At 38.3% G+C, this 25,950-nt stretch overlaps 1 protein-coding gene across 1 annotated transcript in view; it reads left to right on the top strand.

Annotated features, from left to right (window-relative positions):
- Positions 1-25,950, top strand: part of SHCBP1 (SHC binding and spindle associated 1) — a 37,797-nt gene that overhangs the window by 6,000 nt on the left and 5,847 nt on the right. Inside the window, exons 4-10 of the mRNA XM_019980204.2 lie at positions 451-659; positions 5,569-5,661; positions 10,341-10,574; positions 10,666-10,834; positions 11,122-11,242; positions 14,398-14,529; positions 15,192-15,310. Of these exons, the coding sequence (XP_019835763.1) occupies positions 451-659; positions 5,569-5,661; positions 10,341-10,574; positions 10,666-10,834; positions 11,122-11,242; positions 14,398-14,529; positions 15,192-15,310 (1,077 nt within the window). The remainder of the gene's footprint in view (positions 1-450; positions 660-5,568; positions 5,662-10,340; positions 10,575-10,665; positions 10,835-11,121; positions 11,243-14,397; positions 14,530-15,191; positions 15,311-25,950) is intronic.

The following is a 25,950-nucleotide window of genomic DNA, read 5'->3' as shown; positions in this document are numbered from 1 at the left end:
CCTTCCTGTCCTCATCTTGCCTCTCCTGTCCCTTCCTGCTGCCCCTACCTCATTTCCTTCCTTTTGTTCCAGCAAGAAAAACTGCTTCTCTGCTCTTCCATCTGCCAACCTCATCTCTGCCTCAGGGCCTTTTCATCTTTCCTGCTCTTGAAACAGCTGCTTCCTTTTCATCCCAGCTCAAAAGTGACTTCCCCAACCCTCCCAGTAAAACCAGACCACCACCCCTGCTACTTATTCTTTGTCTCATACTTGTTGCCACCTTATTTGTTTGTCACTTCAATTACAATGTCAGCTACATGTGGGTACAAGCCAGGTCTGTTCTGTTTGTCTTTATGGAAGAAGGCTCGCCACTCCTATTTCATGCTTTAAAAAAGAAATCAAGCTGTAAGTAGTGTTTTAGATGCACCTTAATTTTGATTTGCGTATGTTAAGTCACATTTTAAATTTCAGGTCACAGACGTAGACTTCGCAGCTTTGAAGGCAGTGGTGAGGCTTGCCGATCCGTACCTCTGTGAATCGCAAGTGAGCGCTTTTACTTTGGAGTGTATGAAAGAGCTCCTTGATCTGAAGGAATACCGGTTGCCCCTGCAGGAGCTGTGGGTGGTGTTTGATGATTCTGGATTATTTGACCAGACAGCACTTGCAATTGAGCATGTCAGGTAGGAATAGAGGTTGATAAAAGTAACCTTGTGGCCAAAAACTTTGGATGAAATGCTGTAATTCTGGTCTGTATTATACCTAGATTTAAAGCTCAAACTGTAAACCTGGTCACTGCAATATTTTAAAATATTCAAAGATAGAGGGATCTTTTTTAAATTAAAGAATGATTTCAGTGTTTAAAATTTTCATTTTGAGCTAATTTCAGACTTACAGAAAAGTTGAGAAAAATAGTACTAGGGATTCCTGTATAGCCTTTTCTCAGTGTCCCCAAATATTAACAAAAGACAGGGGATTCTTAATTTGGTTTGTATATGTTTAGAAACTGCCTTAAAAATTCTGGATGCTAAGGCTATAGTTGATACACTTAAATATAAGGAAAGGAAAGAAGATGATATACCATCACCTGTGCACTGAGAAGACTAGCATACAGTGTTTTCAAGGATGGGTCTGGCCAAAGAAGATGTTTTCTCAGGCCACTTCTGGGATCCTTAGGGGCGATGTGCGTGCCTTTCAACCTTTTTTGGCTGAGTTGGTTTCCCTTTGTACAGGTGCATGCCTTGTCCCTTAAATGAGAAGGAAAACTCATACCTCATGTTTTCTTTAGTTTCAGATGACTTTTTTGTCAGATAGTTCCTGATACAGATAGTTTTTTTGAATCATCTTTTTATAAGTATATTTACTAAGGAAGGCTTATTTTTGGCTATTTGAAAGTAGACTTATATTCCTCCATAAACTGGAAGACTGGATAATATAAAGGTCATGTTAATAATGCTGCTTGGTGTTATGTAGTTCAAAAAGTAATTTCCAGTTTCTATACCATTCGTGAGTTAACCTGGTTTTGTTGAACTTAATTTGATACTCTACAAAGAAGCAGAGTGTCTTGCACCCTATCTCTGACACTTCATGGAAGATTTCTAATTGTATTCAAGGGCATTTAACCATAGGTATTCAATATTAGGCCAAACAAGATAAATCTAAAGAACTGGCTTATGTCCAGAGCCAAAATAACTCCTTATGTTTCTCTCACTTAAAAAAGCTGTCAACGAGGCATTTGAAAGTAAAGGGATAATTGATGCATTTAGGAAATTAGAAATCAGGGAGTTAATCTCTTACGGGTATAGAAGTTGGTAGAAAAACAAGTATCTGGAATTAGTATTATTTGAAGGAGAACCTGGCTAAATTATTTTTCATTTTGAGGGCTCAGATTCTGATCACAGTCAAGAAAAAGTTAGATTATGAGAGTTTTCATTTGCTCATTTTATTCAGTAAGTATTTCAGTGCTGCATCTTAAGTTGAGGATGAGATTTGAGTGGTGCACAAAACAGACGCAATCACCATCACCAGGGAGTTGGCAGTCTAATGTGGGAGATGAACCTTGATGAAATAATCACATAAAGATATGCGTGTGATTGGAAGCTGCAGTGAGTGCTGTGAGGGATTAGAGTGTTCTAAGTCTAGCTCAGGTTTCTGTAATATGGTTACTTCCTGAGGAAATGGTATTGGAACTTGGGTCTGAAGGGTTGGCTAGGTGAAAGTTGTTGCAGCAGGGTGGAGGAAGAAACATGTTGGGCAGCTCTGAATTTAAGGAGCCGAAAGGCCAGATTGGTTGGAACGTAGACAGTGATAGATGAGACTTAGGAAACCAGCTTAGAGGTTATCAGGGGTCAGAAGATGCAGGGATTTGTTAGCCAATGAATCATTTTTGTCTTCAAGTGCAGTGGGAAACCCGTGAAGGGTTTTCAATCAAGGGAGAATGTGATCAGCTTTTTATTTAAAAGTTTCGTTCTGGCTGCTGTGTAGAAAGTAAATGGAGGGGGAACAGGTAGAGAGACCAGTTAAGAGACAGAGTGGACTAGAGTGGAGATACAGCAAATACCGATTAGGCTTATTGAGAAAGTAGGATGGCTAAGACTTGATGGTGGAATGGATATGGGAGAAGGCAAGGATGACCAAGTTTCTGTCTCGAGAGGATAAACACTGGTGGAAGTGCAGATGTGAATGAAAGGTGATTGCCCAGTTCTGAGCTGGTGAGGATGATATTTGAGCTGGGTCATGAAGGGTAAATATAAGCTTGTGTGTTAGTCGCTCAGTCGTGTCTGACTCTTTGCAGCCCCATGGACTGTAGCTTGCCAGGCTCCTCTGCCCATAGAATTCTCCAGGCAAGAATACTGGAGTGGGTTGCCATTCCGTTCTCCAGGGAATCTTCCTGACCCAGGGGTTGAAACCAGGTCTCTTGCCTTGAAGGCAGATTCTTTTACCGTCTGAGCCACCAGGGAAGCCCAAATATAAGCTCACCAGGTGGAAAAAGTGGAAGGCAGCCTGACCAGCATGTCACAGCGGGTTTGAAAGAGCTTGTGAAATTGGAAGTTTGCATATAGGGGCTCCAAGGCAAGACAGGTGCTCTAGAAGTGGACTGTAAGTCCATCTAATATCACCAATTTCAGGAATTTGGACTTTGTTTTGAGGACAACAAGGAGCCAGCAGAGTTTTTTGGTTGAGTAAAGGCATGCTCAGGTTTCCCAGCTGGTGCTTGTGGTAAAGAACCCGCCAGCCAATGCAGGAGACATAATAGATGTGGATTCGATTCCTGGGTCGGGAAGATCTCCTGGAGGAGGGCATGGCAACCTACTCCAGTATTCTCGCCTGGAGAATCCCATGGACAGAGGAACCTGGAAGGCTACAGTCCATAGGGTCACAAAGAGTTGGACACAACTGAAGCGACTTAGCGTGCACACACACAAAGGCACGCTCAGGTTTGTTTTATTTTTTTTTTTGTTTGTTTTTAAGAGATAGACTCCAGAGGGTGAAGAGACTAGCAGTCCAATTTATAAGAATTCAAAGAATGGCTTCATTTTAAAAAAAATTTTATTTTCTAATTGAAATATAATTGCTTTCTAGAACTTTGTTGTTTTCTGTCAAACATCAACATGAATCCAAAGATAGCTTCATTTTCACTGCTCCCTCCTTTTCAACTTTTTGACAGTTATACAGGCTGTACTTACTGGCTTTCCACTCACGCCTCTACTTCTACAGTATTGAAATTGTGCTTAAGGTCACCTATATTCTCATGTCTAGTCATCACTCCTCTGATCTCATCTTGCCTTGACCTCTTGGTCACATTCTAATTATTTGATCATTCTCATCTTCTTAATATCCTCTCCTCCCAGCTTCTGGGACACCACCTTATGATGGTATGTCACAGGCTTGCTTTTTTTTTTTAGTAATCTTGGCCTGGCTGGTCCTTCCTCTCATACTCAAATTAGAGCCCAGGGCTTAGGGCTAGGCTGTCTACTCTTATCTCTCTCTAATCAGCTTTGGAAACACATTAGAATCTCCTGGGACTTTTCTTCATAGGAGTATTCCATCTGGCACATGAGGAAAGAATGATGAGAGTATCAGTGTTTGCAACCCATAATAAAATAGAGATGGCCAGGTATCATGTGCTTTGTGATGAAAGTACATTATATCCCTTGAAGCATTCTTGCCAAAAAGTCTTTCCTAAAGATGATCAAGTCTCTAGTTCTTAATATCAGTTTACTAGAAATAAAGGAAACAGAACATGTTAAATGACCCCATGGGGGTGCAATCAGTAAAATTCAGAGTGTGGGAAACTATTAAATAAATTGCAAGGTGAAAAAGAAGTATGGATAGTCTATAGAGTAAAAGTGACTTAATTAAATTTAATGGCTGACCTTTGTTCGGATCTTGATTTGAATTAGCCAAATAAAACAACAGCAGCAACAATGAAAGAAAGAGATAATTAAGGAAAAGGAAACACTGGGGATACTTGGTTATTAAGTAACTAAAACTTTTTTGTATAAAGATTTATCTCAGAGGCACAAAGTAAACACTTATGAGTGATATGTCAGAATTTTGCTTTAAAATAATCCAGTGTCAGTATAGTGGGTGCAGGAGAGCAGAGAAGTAAGTGGGTAGAGCAGAGGCAAAATGAGATTGCCAGGAGTTGGCATTGTCAGAGCTGGATCATGGATACATACTTTAAAAAAATGTGGATCCTGCACACTCTCTCTCCTGTCTCCCACCCAAGAGATTCTGATTTATTGGTCTGGGATAGGGCTGCAAATCAATTTTTAAAGGCTTCCCGGGGGACTCCAACGTGCAGCCAGAGTTGAGAGCTCCTGCTTTATTCTCTGGATGATCTCATCTATTGCTTTAATGCCATCTATATGCTGACAACTTCCAGATTTATGTCTCTAGCCTTGACCTTTTTCTTGAGCTCAGGTCCTGTATATTCATCTGCACTCTTGATGTCATCCACTTGGAGTTCAAATAGGCATCTCAACCTGAACATAGTGAAAACAGAACTCTTTATTTTTAGCCCCAAACTTGTTTCTCTCCCAGTCTTTTCTAAACAAATGGCACTGTTGCTGCTGCTAAGTCGCTTCAGTCGTGTCCGACTCTGTGCGACCCCAGAGACGGCAGCCCAACAGGCTCCGCCGTCCCTGGGATTCTCCAGGCAAGAACACTGGAGTGGGTTGCCATTTCCTTCTCCAATGCATGAGAGTGAAAAGTGAAAGTGAAGTCGCTCAGTCGTGTCCGACTCCCAGCGACCCCATGGACTGCAGCCTACCAGGCTCCTCTGTCCATGGGATTTTCCAGGCAAGAGTACTGGAGTGGGGTGCCATTGCCTTCTCCGACAAATGGCACTACTTTCCACCAAGTTTCAGATGGTCAACAAATAGTTCTTCTGATAAAAAGAAGGTCGTAACAGAACCAATATTGTAGAAAAACTTCTTTAGCCAATCCAAAGAAGTTCTTGTGGGACTCACAATTGTCAAATTAGCAAATATGCATTCTTCTCTACCATACTTGGTAAACTTGTTTGATTTACTCTTACGCCTCTAACATTTTGAGCCAGTGATTGAGTGATACTGATTTACTTTTCAGGTTTTTCTATCAGAACATTTGGAGGAGTTGGGATGAAGAAGAGGAGGATGAATATGATTATTTTGTCAGATGTGTTGAACCTCGATTGAGATTGTAAGTATTTATTAGTGGCCTTGAACATGTTGGAAAAAATAGCTATTTATAGTTTAATTTAACCCGTGTTTTGTGTATACTGTATATATACTCCAGGGGCCTACAGACAGAGACAAATAGTATAACCCATTGTTGCTCCTGCTGCTAAGTTGCTTCAGTCGTGTCCGACTCTGTGCGACCCCATAGACGGCAGCCCACGAGGCGCCCCCCCATCCCTGGGATTCCCAGGCAAGAACACTGGAGTGGGTTGCCATTTCCTTCTCCAATGCATGAAAGTGAAAAGTGAAAGTGAAGTTGCTCAGTCGTGTCTGACTCTTAGCGACCCCATGGACTTCAGCCCACCAGGCTCCTCCACCCATGGGATTTTCCAAGCAAGAGTACTGGAGTGGGGTGCCATTGCCTTCTCTAATAACCCATTGACAAGTTATTAAATGAAATTTGTGTAAGTGCAGAGAAACCTACTTTGTGTTTATAAACCTACCTGTAGTGTTTTTAGAATCTAAAAGCAGAGAATTCAAGAACATATAAGTTAACAGCTTACTCGTTTTTGAATTTAAGTAAAATTCAGTTGAGCATATATTAAAAAGAACCAAATTCAAAGATAATTGTTTGAAAAACAGTGAAATTAAAGACAGGGGTTTACTCTAAGTAAAACATACTAAGCTAAACAGATTTACCTCAGGATATTTTATCAAGTTCTTTTCCTTAAATCTTATTTTACAGATAAAAATACTGCATAGTTAATATTGATGGTGAATAAAAGTTTCCAAAATAGCTAAACAAACATAACACATACTGAAGTAAACAAAATACCTAAACACATTCTTCTGATATATCATGTTTTGGTAGGGAAAAACCCTTCCATTATAAAAATACCCCGAATTAACCATGCGACCGGAGTAATTGTCCTGCACGGATTTTGTTAAATGTTGTTTCCACTAGATGGTGCTATAAGACCAGATAATTTTTTAATATTTGTGCACTGTAATTTAATAGGCAGTGCTGCAATAAGAATAAAATTAGACCTTGCATGACAAAAATAAATTGCAGAAGGTAATTTTTTTCTCTGTGTAAAAGATGATGTGGTTACATAAGATAAGGCAGTACTCTTTACATTTCTGCAGAACTGATTTGATTTAGTAAGTTTCCCTTGGTTTAAATAGTAAGTCATAAGTAAAAAATACCTGAGAAGTTTGGTTAAGGTTAGTTCTACTTGGTTTAGAATTATGAATGTCTAATTTCAGATTTTCATAAATTGGCTATGATTTTTGTTTAGCCTTTCCAATTTTTCCATTGTTCATTTCCCAGTTTTCCATAATGTAGTCAATAAAATCCAGACTTTCAATAATCTTGCATACTTTCTAGTTTTGATACACTTGCTCTTAAAGAGCAGTGATTGGTTTTGATTGAAGGGAAATATAATGGTGGATGAATATCGTGTATCTGGCAAATTTGATCTTTATTTGGAAAATACTATATTCTGATTTGACAGCTTTACATGTTCAAACAATAAGCAATTATTTACATACATATCTTATACTTCACTGGCAGATGGAAAAGCATAAGGGAGGAATTGTTTTCAGTTACGGAGAAGAAACTATGGGACTTGATGGGGAAACCAGAATGTTATCAAATATAGACAGACTCTTTAAAAAGTCCCTGGGCTAAGACAGGAGTAGAGCTATTCACAGGCAAGAGCTAAAGGGAACCAAACTATATTGTCTTGATTTTGCATTGTGAAGTAAATATTTTTCCTTTCTAATTCAAAACACTCTGCTTCAAAGGTTATGGGTCTGAGACACATGTATTGGTTCATTACTTTCAGACTATGAAGCATCATTATAATGAGAAGAAATAAGCTGAATGGCATGGATATTGGAAGTGCTAAGAAATTTATTTTAAAATTTGAGTCTTAATCTCCATAACTTAATAGACCTGATCAAGCAGTCAGTGGTTGGGTTCCCCAGTTTCTTGTTTGCGAAATGGATTTCTAGAATATTTTTAAATGAGTATGGATTAACCAAAGCAGACAAAATCCTTGCTTTTCAGGCTTCAACTAATTCATTTACTTGAAAAGTGGAAAAAGTATTTTTTATTCATCTTAAATACTATTTAAATGCTCGCTGTAATTTGATGTAAATTTCTTTAGGATGTGGTTTTCTTTTTTTGTCCTCCTATCTTATTTAGAGCATGACAAAGTTAAGACATTAAGGTAATAGTGCACAACCTTGGCTGCACATTAGAATCTCCAGGGAATTAAAAAAAAAAAATACTCCTCTGCTTCTAGAGACTAATTTAATTGGTCTGGATGGGGACCTGAGTATCTGTATTTTTAAAAGTTCCCCAGTGATTCTAATAAGCAGCCAAGTTAAAAAGCTCTGGCCTACACAACCCAGCAAACCAACTGCTGGGCATAGGAAACCAGAATTGAAAGAGACACATGTACCCCAATGTTCATCACAGCACTGTTTACAATAGCTAGGATGTGGAAACAACCTAGATGTCTATTGGCAGACGAATGGATAAGAAAGTTCTGGTACTTATACACAATGGAATATTACTCAGCTATAAAAAAGAACACATTTGAGTCAGTTCTTCAGAGGTGGATAAAACTGGAGCCTATTATACAGAGTGAAGTAAGACAGAAAGAAAAACACCAGTACAGTGTATTAACACATATATATGGAATTTAGAAAGATGGTGACGACGACCCTATATGTAAGACAGCAAAAGAGACACAGATGTAAAGAACAGACTTTTGGACTCTGGGAGAAGGTGAGGGTGGGATGATTTGAGAGAATAGCATTGAAACATGTATATTACCACATGTGAAACAGATGACCAGTCCAAGTTTGATGCATGAAGCAGGGCACTCAAAGCCTGTGGTGCACTGGGACAACCCAGAGGGATGGGATAGGGAGGGAGGTAGAAGGGGGTTCGGGATGGGGTGAGGGGGATACGTGTACACCCGTGGCTGATTCATGTCAATGTGGCAAAAACCACCACAATATTATAAAGAAATTACCCTCCAATTTAAATAAATAAATTAATTTAAAAAAAAATAAGCTCTGGCCTAAGTCAATATACTTGAGAAATAAAGCAATTATTTTAAAACTATAGGTAATGAAATAATATTATAATTTATTTTCAAATCCATTTCATATCCATTAACTTAATTGCACATTTATAAATTATTGCATCTAGAAGAACTTTTTGTTGTGTTTATATATTTGAGAAGGTATATAAATTAATAATAAACTTTAAGTGCCAACAGTGTTGTCCAATACAAAATACAAGGTTATTTTGTTTTAATCACTCTCTAGTTTAGTAATACAGAGAAGGCAATGGCACCCCACTCCAGTACTCTTGCCTGGAAAATCCCATGGACGGAGGAGCCTGGTGGGCTGCAGTCCATGGGGTCGCTAAGAGTCGGACACGACTGAGCGACTTCCCTTTCACTTTTCACTTTCATGCATTGGAGAAGGAAATGGCAACCCACTACAGTGTTCTTGCCTGGAGAGTCCAGGGACGGGGGAGCCTGGTGGGCTGCCGTCTCTGGGGTCGCACAGAGTCGGACACGACTGAAGCGACTTAGCAGTAGCAGCAGCAGCAGTTTAGTAATAACAGCTTTATTTTTTTCCTCAGAATCTCAAAGGCTTGTATTTTTTAAATACTCTAGTAATCTTCCTGAAGAAATATTTGGCATATTCTGCTCCATAGTGCTTAAAATGCAGGACAGGACTAGATGATTTGAATTATTTAAAATTTTTAATCCTATAAATGTGGTAATCTTAAACATTGTTATGAACTATTTGGGATGCTTTTCTCCCCACCCCATCTCCAGATTGTCCCCTGCCACCCACTTATTAAGATTTTGAATTTAATATATGAGAAAATAATTTCTTATTAAATAATAATTACAAATTGTGCAACATAAGCTTTCAGTGCTTCAAGAACACAAATGCCTGGATCTAAGGGGGAAAAAAATAGCAACTCCTCAAAAGAAAAATTAGTGGCCTTAATGAAGTGGCCCTTAAAACTTTCAATAACATCCACCTATTTAGTGAGACTTAACTAGATAGCATATTGAAAAGCAGAGACATTACTTTGTCAACAAAAGTCCGTCTAGTCAAGGCTGTGGTTTTTCCAGTGGTCATGTATGGATGTGAGAGTTGGACTGTGAAGAAAGCTGAGCGCCAAAGAATTGATGCTTTTGAACTGTGGGGTTGGAAAAGACTCCTGAGAGTCCCTTGGACTTCACGGAGATCAGCCCTGGGTGTTCTTTGGAGGGAATGATGCTAAAACTGAAGCTCCAGTACTTTGGCAACCTCATGCGAAGAGTTGACTCATTGGAAAAGACTCTGATGCTGGGAGGGATTGGGGGCAGGAGGAGAAGGGGACAACAGAGGATGAGATGGCTGGATGGCATCACTGACTTGATGGACATGAGTCTGAGTGAACTCTGGGAGTTGGTGATGGACAGGGAGGCCTGGCGTGCTGTGATTAATGGGGTCGCAAAGAGTCGGACCTGACTGAGCAACTGAACTGAACATGTTGCTGCTGAGTTGCATACTCTGAGACACTTTTCTAACGGGGTCTTTGAGGACTAAATGGTTGTCTTAGTGATGGGGAAATGTGTCTGAAAGGCAATGGGTTTCAATTTGCTTTTAAACTTTCAGGCATTATGACATTCTTGAAGACCGAGTTCCTTCAGGACTTATTGTTGACTACCAAAATCTGTTGACTCAATGTGAGGAGAGTTACAGGAAATTTTTAAATTTGAGAAGCAGTTTGTCAAATTGTAACTCTGATTCTGAGCAGGAAAACATCTCCATGGTGGAAGGGTTAAAGTTGTATTCAGAAATCGAACAGTTGAAACAAAAGCTAAAACTCATTGAGAATCCTTTGTTGAGGTATGTGTATTTTTGTTATTCTCAACTAGTCAGCATCTTTTCTAACCAGCTGTCTTACTGAGAACTGACAGGTCTGTTTGGTTTCTTTAAGATATGTATTTGGTTATCAGAAGAATTCTAATATACAAGCAAAAGGCATCCGTCCAAATGGCCGGAAGATCACCCATGTGGTCTCCTCCACCATGATGACTGGTCTGCTGCAGTCCCTGCTCAGGGATAGGCTTTGCCCAGAGCCTTGTAAGGAAGAAATAGAAATTCAGGTAAAAGGAGAGTTTCTTCTTCCAGTTGCTTTTTTCCATCTGATTCACCCTAGGCTTTCCTGAATTCTACAGGAAGTTTATAGGTGTTTCCCTGAGCTGATTTTCTGTGGAGTGGGAAGTAGTGAGAGTACTGCCTTTCCACAGCATTAGTCATCAGTCACGTACTGGGCTCGGTAGATAAATATACAGTTTTGGCTCCCTTTTCAAAATGAAACATGAAGGCACCTGGAGTAATACTCAGGTTGCATTTGAGGGGTGTGTATTTGCAATATGCTGTTGTTTTCTAGTTCCATAGTGACCCGTTGTCTGCTATAAATGCCTGCTATGAGGGTGACACTGTGATTGTCTGTCCTGGCCATTATGTGGTACATGGTGCCTTCTCCATTGCTGACTCCATTGAGTTGGAAGGTGAGTATGGAAGATGATACAACCAAACTCTCCTGCATGAGACACTTAAGAAACAGGAAATCACTGATCTTGTTGAAGCTCTAAGAATTTTATTTCAACCCAATTAATTTCAAATGAGTTGTCTGGAAACATTAAGGGTTTTTGAAGTGTATAGGTTATTGACTCAGTGTTTGAACAACATGAAATATGAGTCTTTACAACATTATAAATGTTGGGAAGACAAAAATATAGAGGAACAACCACTAGGGAGAAACATAATTCCAGACTATAGGTGCTTGATGAAAATGAATTAATTTCTAGAATAAAAAAAATTCCCAGCAATATTTTTTTTAAAGTTTACTATTTTTTAATTTGTTGTTTCCTCTTACCTCATGTATGTTGTAGATATATTGGTGCACGGTTTTTGTTTTAAATTTAGCTTATTTTTGTGAGAGGTATAGGTCCAACTTGAAAGTAGACTGAACATCTTTATCTTAATTATTTTAAGAACTTCTGAATATCATAACTTCTACAGTACTTTTGAGAATATTAGTGTTGAAAGAGTCTATTAAAAATAGCTTTTAGCTGTTATAATCTTACTGTACATTTAGAGTGATTCCTAAATTTAGGTTGCTTTACAGTAGTTCACCTTGGTCTTTTGTATTTCCATAGCTTGTCAAATTTAAAGGCACCTGTTCAACTATTTATCAAAACAATTTCAAGTCAGCAATAAAACTTGTAATGCAAAAAATCATATATCATTTTGGGATTGGTGCAGCTGTTCACAAACTGCTTAAGCTTTGTTCTTTATCTTGTCAAAACTTCTTAATAGAAGCTAGGCTGGGAGTTTAATATCCTGCTGTTCACCAATACATCACCTCACCCCCGTTTTTATTTTATGTATGTAATTTTTGTTCTGTTTCCTCTCCAACATTTGGTATATAACAGATGTGTGTTTTATAAATAACACATCTGCAGAATAAATCACAGCAATAAAAGCACTTAATTTTTTTGGCATAGTGCAAACAGCATTGATATTATAGATTATATGGTGGATAAGCATTCTTCCTAGATTGGTGAAGAAATTATAATGTAATTGTGCCAATGTGCCACAAATAAACAAGGCTTCCCTGATAGCTCAGTTGGTAAAGAATCCACCTGCAATGCAAGAGACCCTGGATCGATTTCTGGGTCAGAAAGATCCCCTGGAGAAGGATAGGCTACCCACTCCAGTATTCTTGGACTTCCCTTGTGGCTCAGCTGGTAAAGAATCTGCCTGCAATGCGGGAAACCTGGGTTTGGATCCCTGGGTTGGGAAGATCCCCTGGAGAAGGGAAAGGCTACCCACTCCAGTATTCTGGCCTGGAGAATTCCGTGGACTGTATAGTCCATGGGGTCGCAAAGAGTTGGAGACAACTGAACGACTTTCACTTTCCCAGGTGGTGCTCGTGGTAAAGAATCCACCTGCCGTTGCAGGAGATGCAAGAGATGAGAGTTCAATCCTTGGGTCAGAAAGATCCTCTGGTGTAGAAAATGGCACCCCACTCCAGTACGCTTGCCTGGAAAAGTCCACGGGCAGAGGAGCCTGGCAGGCAACAGTCCATGGGGTCACAAAGAGTCGGACACAACTGAGCAACTAAGCACATGAATAACCATATAGAATTCTGATAGTTAAGTGTAAGAATGGCTATAAATCTGTGAACATAGGGCATTTCTGAGAATCTGGGGAATCAGCTGGTATCTCTGGTGTGACTATATGGAGTAACTGTTCATGAGGTAGATTAAAGCTTATATGATAGCTTATCTGATCTATAGCTAACACTTATAACAAGTGATATATATTGAGTACCCACTATTTGCATGATATTAATAGTACTTGTAATAAGATTTTTCTTGTTTAGAAAATCCTTTCACTTAGGTGAAGGCTTTGTGTTTTAAACTGCTAGGATTATGTAACTTGTTTATATAATGTAACATGGCCATTCTTTTTATATTTTTAATTTTCTGATGATAAAAAGTTGTTATTTTTAAAAATGTGCAAAGTACACATAGACACATAAAAAGAATCAGGGGAAAAAATCTACAATCTAGTCATCCAGAATACAGCATTAGTAGCATTCCCATGGGTGGAGCCCTCTTGCATTCTCTAGTGCCGCCACCCTCTTCAAATGTAGAAAACTTCAGAGATTTTGCCTGTTTAATGTTTTACTACTTTCATTTCCTCAAGCAAAGACTCAACGAGTCTTTGACGTTAGGAAATGAGAGTTAATTCTTAAAGCTTTGTCTGTATAATTCTGGTTTATGATAGTCAGGCAAAGTTTTCTAGTTTTTGATACTCCGGTTTTTCATAAGCCCACTCAGAGGTCTACCTGCATTATTAGTTTGATTAAGATTTGTAGAGAACAATGTTTTTTATTGGTTAACAAGGTAGACCTATTTTTCCAATAGTTAAAACTGTTCTAAGCCACTTTGTCAGATTTTAGGTCTATCTGGTTAAGAGAATATAAAAATGAGAAAATCTTGAGAAATGCTTATGCTTTTTCAAACCTAATTGCATTAGAATAATAGAATCTTTGGGTTGGGAAGTAAAAACTTATAAAGGCTAAATGCATGAAAGCCTTCTGACCCAGCTGTGAGTACTTAAGATTATTATTATTTTTTAGTAGCAGTTTTATAAGTGAGTTTACTGCCGAAACTGGTATGAGATGACTGATAGGGGGTAGTCTTCCTGATATGCAGGCACTTGTTAACAAATTGTATACCTTGGTAAAAGTCAAGCTAGATACGTGGAGAAATAGATTTTATTAATTTTTTTAAAAGATTTTTCTTTTTTTGATGTGGACCTTTTTTAAAAAAAAAGTCTTTATTGAATTGGTTGGAATATTGCTTGTTTTATGTTTTGGTTTGACCATGAGGCACATGGGATCTTAGCTGCCCAACCAGGGATCTGACTTGCACCCCCTGCTTTGGAGTTCAGTTCAGTTCAGTCGCTCAGTTAAGGCAAAGTCTTAACCATGGAACCCCCAGGAAAGTCCCTCGATTTTAGTTACAGGTAACTAGGTTGACTGGTCTTAAATATCATTTGGAGTCATTTGAAATGAAGAAATGTGTCATAGAAATTTTGTGTTTAGACATTTCCCCTCCCCCATCCTAAATGTTCTTGCTCTCTTCCTTAGGATATGGTCTACCAGATGATATTGTGATAGAAAAGAAAGGCAAAGGAGACACTTTTGTGGATTGTACGGGTGCGGATATTAAAATCTCAAGCATGAAATTTGTTCAGCATGATGCCGTAGAAGGAATCTTGAGTAAATATCTGAATATTTCATTTATTATTTGTTCCTGGCTTTGAAGAAAAGCTTTATTTCCCCTGGAAGATAGAATTTAATGAAATACTACTTTTGAGTAGTATGAAAAGCTGGTTAATTATGTAGCTAGACAATTTAGGAAGCTTATTCTAAAGTGAAAAATAGTTCAGTGTATTCTTGAAAATTTGTTAGTTTAATATTTGTTTCTGAGTGGTCATTTTTTTCTACTAGAACATTCCAATATGTGGTCTGTGTTCTTTGTATTTGATTTAGTCCTGGACTCAAACCAGCTATCTTCACATTGTGACAGTATTTGTTTCCTGGGACTTGTATCCCCTATTTTGAATTGGGCCTCCTTTTCTTCTCTCTTGTAAGACAGTTATGAAAGTTACTTTCATAATTTTTTTTTGTAATGAGAAGTGATTTTTGACATGATTTTGCATTTCTGAGGTCAAGTTATTCTTTTTTAAAAATAGCGCTTTTAGAGTTTAGAAAATAGCTCAAAATAATCATTGTTTTTATAAAATAAGAATTCATAAATTCAGTAACAAAGTTTAAATGAGAATTATTTAGACTGTATCTAATATCAACTCTAGGCCATTTCTACTACTGTAAAAGATACATTACTTCTTAAAGCATTTGATCGCATGTTTTCATCACAGTCATTCACCGTGGCAAGACGACATTGGAAAACTGTGTACTGCAGTGTGAAACCACAGGAGTCACAGTACGAACTTCAGCAGAGTTTTTAATGAAGAACTCAGATTTATATGGTGCTAAGGTATGATCATCTCTTAGCCTTTTGGGGAGTAGCTTAGGTTTAAGTTCTAAATAGATAAATAAAATGTAGGACAAGATGTATATGCATACTTCTGTTCTCTTTCTTCAGAGAACTTTAGATACTTACATGCATTAAGTTGGCCAGACTCAACTATATAATGTTCTTCTTATTTAGCATTTTCAAAACAGATTATTAGGAAGACAGTAATGCATCTCACAGTTTCTCTGTCATACCTTTAAAAAAGAGGTTAGACTTTTTAAGTTGTAACTTTGTAAGTGATGTAGTAATTGAGGCTTGTTTGCTATTTTTAAATCAAATTTCTATTTTGAGATAATTGTAGATTCACATTCTGTAGTAAGAAATACTACAGAAATAGCCTATACGTGTACCTTTTACCAGTTTCCTCTAATTGTAACGTCTTCCAAAACTATAGTACAGCATCACAACCAGGATAAAACTCAGTTAAGTTGAATATTTCCATCACTACAGGGATCCTTCATGTTGCTCTTTAAAGCTGTCTATGTGCCTCTCCTTCTGACCTTCTCCTTAATCACAGGCAAATGCTAATATGTTCTCCATTTCTGGTATTTCATCATTTCAAATATGTTATATAAATAGAATCATACAGTATATACCCTTTTGGAATTGGCTTTTTTCATTCAGCACAGTTCTCTGGATCTGTATAAGGTTGTTGCATTTACCAATAGGTTCTTTTTTTATTGCTAAGTGGTATTCCATGTATGATTGTTCCACACTTTTAACTGTTCACTTGTTGAAGAACATCTGTTGTCTCTAGTTTGGGGATTTTGTAAGTAAAGCTACTGTACACATTGGTGTACAGGTTTTTGTGTGAACATCATTCTCATTTCTCTGGGGTAGATGCCTAGGAGTATAGTTGCAGGACGTGTGGTTAGTTGTGTGCTTACTTTTTTTAAGAAACTGCCAAACTGTTTTCCAGATTAGTTGTACCATTTTACATTCCCACTAACAAAATCTGAATGATCCAGTTTGGTATTTTTGATGCAATTTTTTGTATTGGATCCAATTTTTGGTTTGGTATTATGGATCCAATGATCCGTATTTGGTATTTTCACTACTTCTTAATTTTAGCTATTTTGATAGGTGTGTTTTAATTTGTATTTCCCTAGTGGTTGATGATGATGAACATTTTTTCATATGCTTTTTTGCCATCCTTACCTTCAGTGAAAAATTCATGACTTATGTCCTTTTTTTTTTTTACTATAGAGCTTTGAGAGTTCTTTATAAATTCTAGATATGAATCCTCAGTTGGGTACATCATTTACAGATGTGCTAGTGTGTAGCTTGTTTTTTCATTGTTTTCATGAGGGTTTTACAGACAGAGCAAAGTTTTAAAATGTGATGAAGCCCAGTTTATCACTTTTTCCTTTTAGGTGTTAAGAACTCTTTGTCTAGCCCTAGGGTGCGAAGATCTCTCCTGTTTTTGTGCCAGTACCATACTGTTTTGATTATTGTACCTTTGTAGTATAGCTTGAGAAGAGGGAACCTGGGACCTCTTGTTTTGTTGTTCTTTCTCAAGATTGTTTTGGCTATTTGGGGTCTTTTGTGTTTCCATACAAATTTTAGAATTATTCTAGTTCTGTGGAAAATGCCATTGGTGTTTTGATAGGAATTGCTTTGAATATGTAGATTGTGTGGAGTGGTATGGTCATTTTAACAGTATTCTTCCAGTCCACTAGCACAGTATATCTTTCCATCTATTTGTGTCATCTTTGATTTCTTTCATCAGTTTCTTACATTTTCTGAGTGCAGCTTTGTTTTTTTTCTTGGCCATGCCACACATCATATGGGATCTTAGTTCCCTGTCCAGGGATTGACCCCACACACCCTACAGTGAGTGCAGAGTCTTCACCACTGGACTACCAAGGAAGTCTTGTTAAATATACAGGCTTTTTACCTCCTTAATTAGATTTAGTCCTAGGTATTCTTTTTGATGTGATTGTAAATTGGATAGTTTTTTAAATTCCTCTTTCTGATAATTAGTGTATGGAAAGGTAACAGATTTCTGTATGTTAATTTTGTATTCTGCAATTTTACCAAATTCATGATGAGTTCTAATAGGATTTTGGTGATGTCTTTAGGATTTTTGATGGATAGTTTCATGTCATCTGAAAACAGTGATGGTTTTACTTCTTTCCTATTTGAATTTCTTTTATCTTTTGTCTGATTGCTGTGGTTAGACTTTCAGTACCACATTCAATAATAATGACAAGAATGGGCATCCTTGTCATGTTTTCCTGATGTTAGAGAAAATACTTTCAGCTTCTCACCATTGAGTATGGTATTAGCTGTAAATCATTCATTATATTGATATATATTCCATTAATGGACACTTTGTTGAGAATCCATACATGGATATTGAATTCTGTCCAAAATTTTCTTTGCAGGAACTGAGATGATCAAATGGTTTTTTTATTCTTTCATTTGTTAATATGTTGTGTCATGTTGATTGATTTGCAGATATTGAACTATCTCTGTATCTCTAGGTTAATCCCACTTGATCATAGCATATGATCCTTTTAATGTATTGTTAGATTCTATCTGCTAATATTTTGTTGAGGATTTTTTCAAGAATATTGGCCTGTGATTTGTGTGTGTGTGTTGTCTATTTCTGGTTTTGATATCAGGGTGATGGTGGCCTCATGGATGAGTTTGGGAATGTACCTCTTCAATTTTGGAGGATAATTTAAGAAGGATAGATGTAAACTCTTCTTTGTATGTTTGGTAGAATTCGCCTGTGAAGATGTCTGGTCCTGGACATTTGTTTGCTGAGAGCTTTTTAAATTACTGATTCAATTTCATTACTGGTAATTGATCTGTTCATATTTTCTATTTATTCCTGATTTGGTCTTTAAAGATTGTACATTTCTAGAGATTTATCTATTACTTCTTGGTTGTCCGTTTTATTGGCATATAATTGTTCCTTGTAGTCTTAAATGGTCCTTTGTATTTCTGTGGTATCAGTTGTAACTTGTCCTCTTTCATTTCTGGTTTTATTTGGGCCCTCTCTCTTTTTTTTTTGTGAGTCTGGCTCAAGGTTCATCAATTTTGTTTATATTGTCAAAGAACCAGCTCTTGAGTTCATTGAACTTTTCTATTATTTTTCAGTCTCTACTTCATTTATTTATACTCTGATCTTTGTTATTTATCTCCTTATCCTGACTTTGGAGTTTCTTGGTTCTTTTTCTAGTTCCTTTAACATTATGTTGTTTATTTGAGATCTTTCTTGTTTTCTGAGGTAGGCTTGTTTCACTGTAAACTTGTCCCTTAGAACTGCTTTTGCTGCATTCCATAGATTTTGGATCATTGTGTTTTTATTTTCATCATTGTGTTTTGGATCATTTCTGTTTTCTTCTGTCTCCAGGTATATTTTTATTGCTTCAGTGACCCATTGTTTGTTTAGTATCATGCTGTTTAGCTTGTACATGTTTGTGTTTTTTGCAGTCTTTTTTCTTGTAGTTGATTTCTAGTCTTATACCGTTGTGATCAGAAAAGGTGCTTGATAGGATTTCAGTTTTCTAGAATTTTGAGATTTGTTTTCTGGCTGTAGAATTGCCATAAGCACTTGTAAAGGATGTCGTCTTCTTTTGATGGAATGGTATTTATTAAGTCCATCTGGCCAGTGTTTCCTTATTGATTTTCTCTCTAGATGTTGTATCCATTGAGGAGGTGTTAAGTAGTCTACTATTATTGTATTACTGTCAGTTTCATTATATTCTCCTGTGTAAGTGCATACATATTTACAATTGATATATCTTCTTGTTGGGTCTACTCCTTTATATTTATGTCATTTCCTTTGTTATCTCTTGTTACAGTTTCTGTGTTCAAGTCTATTTTGTTTGGTATAAGTATTGCTATCCCAGTTTTCTTTTCATTTGCATGGAGTACCATTTTTCAGTCGTTCATTTTCAGTTTGTGTGTCTTTAGATCTGAAGTAGTTTCTTGTAGACAGTATGTATACATGGGTCTTATTTTATATCCATTCAGCTACTCTGTGTCTTAATTGAGTATTTAGTTCATTGGAAGGACTGATGCTGAAGCTGAAGCTCCAGTACTTTGGCCACCTCATGCGAAGGGTTGACTCATTGGAAAAGACTCTGATGCTGGGAGGGATTGGGGGCAGGAGGAGAAGGGGACGACAGAGGATGAGATGGCTGGATGGCATCACTGACTCAATGGACGTGAGTCTGGGTGAACTCTGGGAGTTGGTGATGGACAGGGAGGCCTGGCATGCTGCGATTCACGGGGTCGCAAAGAGTCGGACACGACTGAGCGACTGAACTGAACTGAGTCCATTTACACTGAAAGTATTGATACAGATATATTTATTATCATTTTGTTCATTGTTTGGGGGTTGTTTTTGTAGTTCTTTATTGTTCCTTTCGTTCCTTTTGTTCTCTTCCCTTATGATTTGATGACTGTCTTTGCTGTTTGGATTCCTTTCTCTTTTTGTGTGTCTATTATAGATTTTTGATTCGTTGTTACAGTGAGATTTATATATATATATCAACTTTTATGTATATGTGATTATTTTAAGTCAGCCCTGGGATTTCTTTGGAAGGAATGATGCTAAAGCTGAAACTCCAATACTTTGGCCACCTCATGCGAAGAGCTGACTCATTGGAAAAGACTCTGATGCTGGGAGGGATTGGGGGCAGGAGGAGAAGGGGACGACAGAGGATGAGATGGCTGGATGGCATCACTGACTTGATGGACATGAGTCTGAGTGAACTCTGGGAGTTGGTGATGGACAGGAAGGCCTGGCATGCTGCGATTCACGGGGTCGCAAAGAGTCGGACACGACTGAGCGACTGAACTGAACTGAATCTCAATTTCAAATATATTTTTTAACAACCCTGCAATTTTACTCCCCTGCCCCTACAGTTACTGTTTTTTGACATTTTATTTTACATCCTTTTGTATATCCCTTAACTACTTATTGTACATATAGATGATTTTACTATATCTTTTAATCTTCCTGTGAGCTTTGTACATGGTTGATTTACTACTTTTACTGTATAGCTGCTTTTATCAATCAATGAGCTTTTCCTTTCATAATTTTCATGTTTCTAGTTGTGACCTTTTCTTGTTTGCTTAGAGAATTCCATTTGAGATTTCTTGCAAAGCTGGTTCTGTGGTACTGAATGCTTTTAGTTTTTGCTTTACTTTTGATCTCTCCATCAAATCTGAATGAAAGCCTTGCTGGATAAAGTATTCTCTCTTTTTTCAACATAGTATATAATTCATTCTATGTGAAATGTCCAGGATAGCCACATCTATATGCATTAAAAGTAAAGTAGTGGTTGCCTAGGGCTGGGCTTAGAGTGGGGAAGAGGGGATTAGAGTAATAGCTGAAGGGTACAGGGTCTTGTACTAAGATGATGAAAGTGTTTTAACGTTGATTCTGGTAATGGTTGAGCAACTCTGTGAATATACTAAAAACTATTGAATGGTACATTAAACTTAACTGGGTGAATTGCATGGTATGTGAGTTGTATCTCAGTAAAAAGGGAGTGATGCAGCCAGGATGGTGGGATGCCTCCTTTGGGCTCCAGTTTTCTCCTTAACCCCCTCTTAACTTCACTGTCCCTGCAGGGTATCTTCCTTCCCACCACATTTCAGGCCAGGAGTGTCTTGATCTGTCCCTGGCCATCCCTGTTGCCTTTCTCTTTTGGGCGGACCGTGAAGTATGCTGGCCTTTTTATCAGCTGGTGTCCAATATGGGGATTTCTTTTTTGTTTGTTTATTCAAGCATAGTTGATATATTACAATATTGGGTTAGTCTCAGGTATACAGCAAAATGATTCTGTTACAACATATATATGTATATATATATATTTTTCAGATTATTTTCACAGATAGTATTCTTGATTTTAGTTTTTTCCCTTTTATCACTTTAAATATATTGTGCCCTCTGGCTTTCAGAGTTTCTGCTGGAAAGTCAGCTGATAGCCTATGGGAGTTCTGTTGTATATAACTTGATGCTTTTCCCTTGCTGCTTTTTTCTGTTTTAAAATTGTATTTATTTTTTGGTTGTGCTGGATCTTTGTTGCTGCTGACAGACTTTCTCTAGTTATGGCGAGTGAGGGCTGCTCTTCATTATGGTCTGCGGGCTTCTCATTGCAGCGCCTTCTCTATTGCAGAGCACAGGCCTTAAGCACTTGGACGTCAGTGGTTGCAGCAGACAGGCTCAGTAGTTGTGGTGCATGGGCTTAGTTGCTCCACAGCACGTGGGATCTTCCTGGACCAGGGATCAAACCTGTGTCTCCTTCATTGGCGGGCGGATTCCTAACCACTGAACCACCAGAGAGTCCTCCCTTGCTACTCTTAATATTCTTTCTTTAATTTTGCCATTTTAATTATAATATGTGTTGATATGGTCCTCTTTGGTTTGATCCTATTTGGGACTCTCTCTGTTTCCTGGACCTAGATTTTTGTTTCTTTGATTAGGGCAGTTTTCAGCTTTTATGTCCTTAAGTGTGTTCTCTGCCCCTTTCTCTTGGTGTTCTCCTGGATCCTTACAATGTGAATGTTCTCCCACAAGCCACTTAAGCTGTCTTCATTTCTTTTCATTCTTTTTTTCTGTTCAGCCTCAGCGATTTCTATCTCTTTTCCATATTGTGATTTGTTTCTCTGCATCATTTAATCTACTATTGATTTCTTCTAGTGTATTTTTCATTTCAGTTATTGCATTTAATCTCTGTTTGGTTCTTTTTTTTTTTTTTTTTTAATTTGTTTTTATTTATTTATTTGGCTGTGCCAGCTCTTGGTTGTGGCATGTAGGATCTTCTATCTTTATTGCAACATGTGGGATCTTTAGTCGTGACTTGCAAACTCTTAGTTTTGGCATGTGGACTCTAGTTTCCTGACCTAGGGTGGAACCCGGGCCTTCTGCGTTGGGAGCATGGAGTCTTAGCCGTTGGACCACCAGGGAAGTCCCTAGTATAGCATATTCTGAAGAACAGAGGTCTTCAGAAGAGCATGAGAGCCATTTTCAAGTGTCTGAAGGGCTGTTGGTGTAGAAGAGGAGTTTAATTTGCAGTGGGGGAAGCTCCAGGAGGCAGCGCTGAAATCAACAGTTGCAATTTACAAGGAGGCAAATTTGATTCTTCATGGTGGTTTAGTTGCTCAGTCGAGTTCGACTCGTGCAACTCTGTGCACTGTAGCCTGCCAGGCTCCTCTGTCCATGGGATTCTCCAGGCAAGAATACTGGAGTGGATTGCCATTTCCTTCTCCAGAGGACCTTCCTGACCCAGGAATCGAACCCTGGTCCCCTGCGTTGCAGGCAGATTCTTTACCAACTGAGCTAGGAGGGAAGCCCTTCGCTATCAGTAGAATGTTAGAGTCACCCATGAGAGAGCACTCTGCCAGCAAACAAACTCAAGCAGCGGGATGACCATTTGGGAGGAGGGTTGTAGGGACAGCTAAGTCATGGCCAACTCTTTTGTGACCCCATGCACTACAGCGCATTAGGCTCCATGTCCATGGGATTTTCCAGGCAAGAATACTGGAGTGGGTTGCCATTCCCTTCTCCATTGGTTCTTTTTTATAAGTTCTAAGTCCTTGTTAAATTCATTGTATTCATCCAGTTTTCTCCAGAGTTCTTCGATCATATTTTGATCACTACCTTGAACTCTTTATCAGGTAGATTGCCTATGGGATTTTTGTCTTGTTTCTTTTTTTGGAACATGTTCCTCTGCACCTCATTTTGCCTAATTCTTGTTTGTGGGTTGTCTACCTTGGTGGACCTTGACTGTACTGGGTCTCCACCCTTTCTATTTGTCTCTTTGCGGTTCCTTCTTTGTAACTTTAATAGTGGGAAATATTTTCTGCTAGTTACCAAGTTGTTCTCATTGGTAGTCCCTTTGATAAATAGTTTATTTTTGGTGTGCCTCTTGGGGGAGGCGCTCAGGGTCTTCCCACTTCACCATCTTTGCCACCAGTCTAACTATAGGGCTTTTTTGTAAATATTCTTTATCAAATTAAAGAAGTTGTCCTCTATTTCTGTTTTCTGAGAATTTTCATAGTGAATTTGTGTTCAGTCAGTTCAGTTGCTCAGTCATGTCTGACTCTGCAACCCCATGAACGCCAGGCCTCCCTGTCCATCACCAACTCTCGGAGTCCACCCAAACCCATGTCCATTGAGTTGGTGATGCCATCCAACCATCTCGTCCTCTGTTGTCCCCTTCTCCTCCTGCCCTCAATCTTTCCCAGCATCAGGGTCTTTTCCAATGAGTCAGCTCTTCACATGAGGTGGCCAAAGTATTGGAGTTTCAGCTTCTCATCAGTCCTTCGAATGAATACCCAGGGCTGATCTCCTTTAGGATGGGCTGATTGGATCTCCTTGCTGTCCAAGGGACTCTCAAGAGTCTTCTCCAACACCACAGTTCAAAAGCATCAATTCTTTGGTGCTCAGCTTTCTTTATAGTCCAACTCTCACATTCATACATGACCACTGGAAAAACCATAGCAAAGAGATGGGAATACCAGATCACCTGACCTGCCTCTTGAGAAATCTGTATGCAGGTCAGGAAGCAGCAGTTAGAACTGGACATGGAACAACAGACTGGTTCCAAATAGGAAAAGGAGTATGTCAAGGCTGTATATTGTCACTCTGCTTATTTAACTTATATGCAGGGTACATCATGAGAAACACTGGGCTGGAGGAAGCACAAGCTGGAATCAAGATTGCTGGGAGAAATATCAATAACCTTAGATATGCAGATGACACCACCCTTATGGCAGAAAGTGAAGAACTAAAGAGCCTCTTGATGAAAGTGAAAAAGGAGAGTGAAAAAGTTGGCCTAAAGCTCAATATTCAGAAAACTAAGATCATGGCATCTGGTCCCATCACTTCATGGCAAATACATGGGGAAACAGTGGAAACAGTGGCTGACTTTATTTTTCTGGACTCCAAAATCACTGCAGATGGTGACTGCAGCCATGAAATTAAAAGACGCTTACTCCTTGGAAGGAAAGTTATGACCAACCTAGACAGCATATTAAAAAGCAGAGACATCACTTTGCCAACAAAGGTTCGTCTAGTCAAGGCTATGGTTTTTCCAGTGGTCATGTACGGATGTGAGAGTTGGACTATAAAGAAAGCTGAGCACCAAAGAATTGATGCTTTTGAATTGTGGTGTTGGAGAAGACTCTTCAGAGTCCCTTGGACTGCAAGGAGCTCCAACCAGGCCATCCTAAAGGAGATCAGTCCTGGGTGTTCATTGGAAGGACTGATGTTGAAGTGTTGGCTTTTGTCAAATGCTATTCACTTTCTTTCATCTTAGAATGTCTTAATTTCTCTTTATTCCTAATGAATATTTTCACTGGGTATAGGATTCTCAATTGACAACTCTTTTCTGCTAGCTCTTTTGAACAATACTGTGCCACTCTCTTCTGGCCTCCATGGTTCCTGATGAGAAATCCTCTTTACTTGAATTTTTTCTCTAATTGATAAGACATTATTTTTCTTTGACTGCTTTCAGGATAACTTTTCCTTTCTTCCCTTTCCTTTTGGCCTTAAGCTTTTGTAAGTTTAATTATGATGTACCTTGAAATGGATTTCTTTGAGTTTATCCTGTTTTCTCAGATTTTCAAATCTGTAAATTTAATGTCTCTTGCCAAATTTGGGAAGTTTTAGCTATTTTATTCTTTGATTTTTCTTTTTTTAGCTTCACCCTCCTTCTCTTCTATGACTGATAACAAAAATTTTAGATCCTTTGTTATTGTCCTATAGGTCCCTAAGGTTCCATTCTTTTTTCCTTTTTCAGATTGTTTCCTCTCTATCAGACTAGATGATTTCTATTGTTCTGTCTTCCATTTCACTGATTCTTTCCTCTATCCCTCTATTTCCTTTATTCCTCTATTCTTTTCCTGTGCCCATCCACTGAGCTTTTTATTTCAGTTATAGTATTTCTCAGTTCTGAAATTTCCATTTGGTTCTTTATATCTTCTATTTCTTTGACGAGACTTTCTATTTTCTTATTCAGTCTTCTGTTTTTCATTTAAGTATTTAATAATTGCTCACTGAAATAATTGGCTGCTTTAAAACCCTTATCAGCTAATTCCATCATCTCTGACATCTTGGTTTTAGTTTGTATTGATTACCTTTTATTAAGCTGACATCTTCTTGGCACTTGATATGACAAGTGATTTTCAACTGAAACCTGGATGTTTTGTATTATATTATTAGAATCTACATCTTCTGTCTTAGGTAGGCTTCTCTTACACTACTACAGGAGGGAATGGGGTAAAGGCTACTGCGTTATTACTACCAGGTCTCTAAGTTCCCCATTTGGCCTCCATTGGTATCCAAGTTAAGTGAGAAAGCTCCTTGTTACTGGTGGGCGGGTGTAAGAATTCTAGTTTCTTACATGTCTCCACTGACACTCTGGCACATGGCAGTGGGCTTATTACCACTGGCAATGATGAAAATCTAGACCCCCCCACTGGGCCTGCTCTGACCCCACTCCAGTAGGGAATGGGTGCAACATCTTGTTATCAGTTGACGGCATGAGTCCAGGCCCTATATGGAGTCTCCACGAGGGTGAGGGACTTGTTACCAGCTAGTGGGGATGAAAATCTTTGGCTTTAAGTGATAC

The sequence above is a fragment of the Bos indicus genome, chromosome 18, assembly GCF_029378745.1.
Source record: "Bos indicus isolate NIAB-ARS_2022 breed Sahiwal x Tharparkar chromosome 18, NIAB-ARS_B.indTharparkar_mat_pri_1.0, whole genome shotgun sequence".
Taxonomy (NCBI): domain Eukaryota; kingdom Metazoa; phylum Chordata; class Mammalia; order Artiodactyla; family Bovidae; genus Bos; species Bos indicus.
This window is presented reverse-complemented; position numbering and strand designations above follow the sequence as displayed.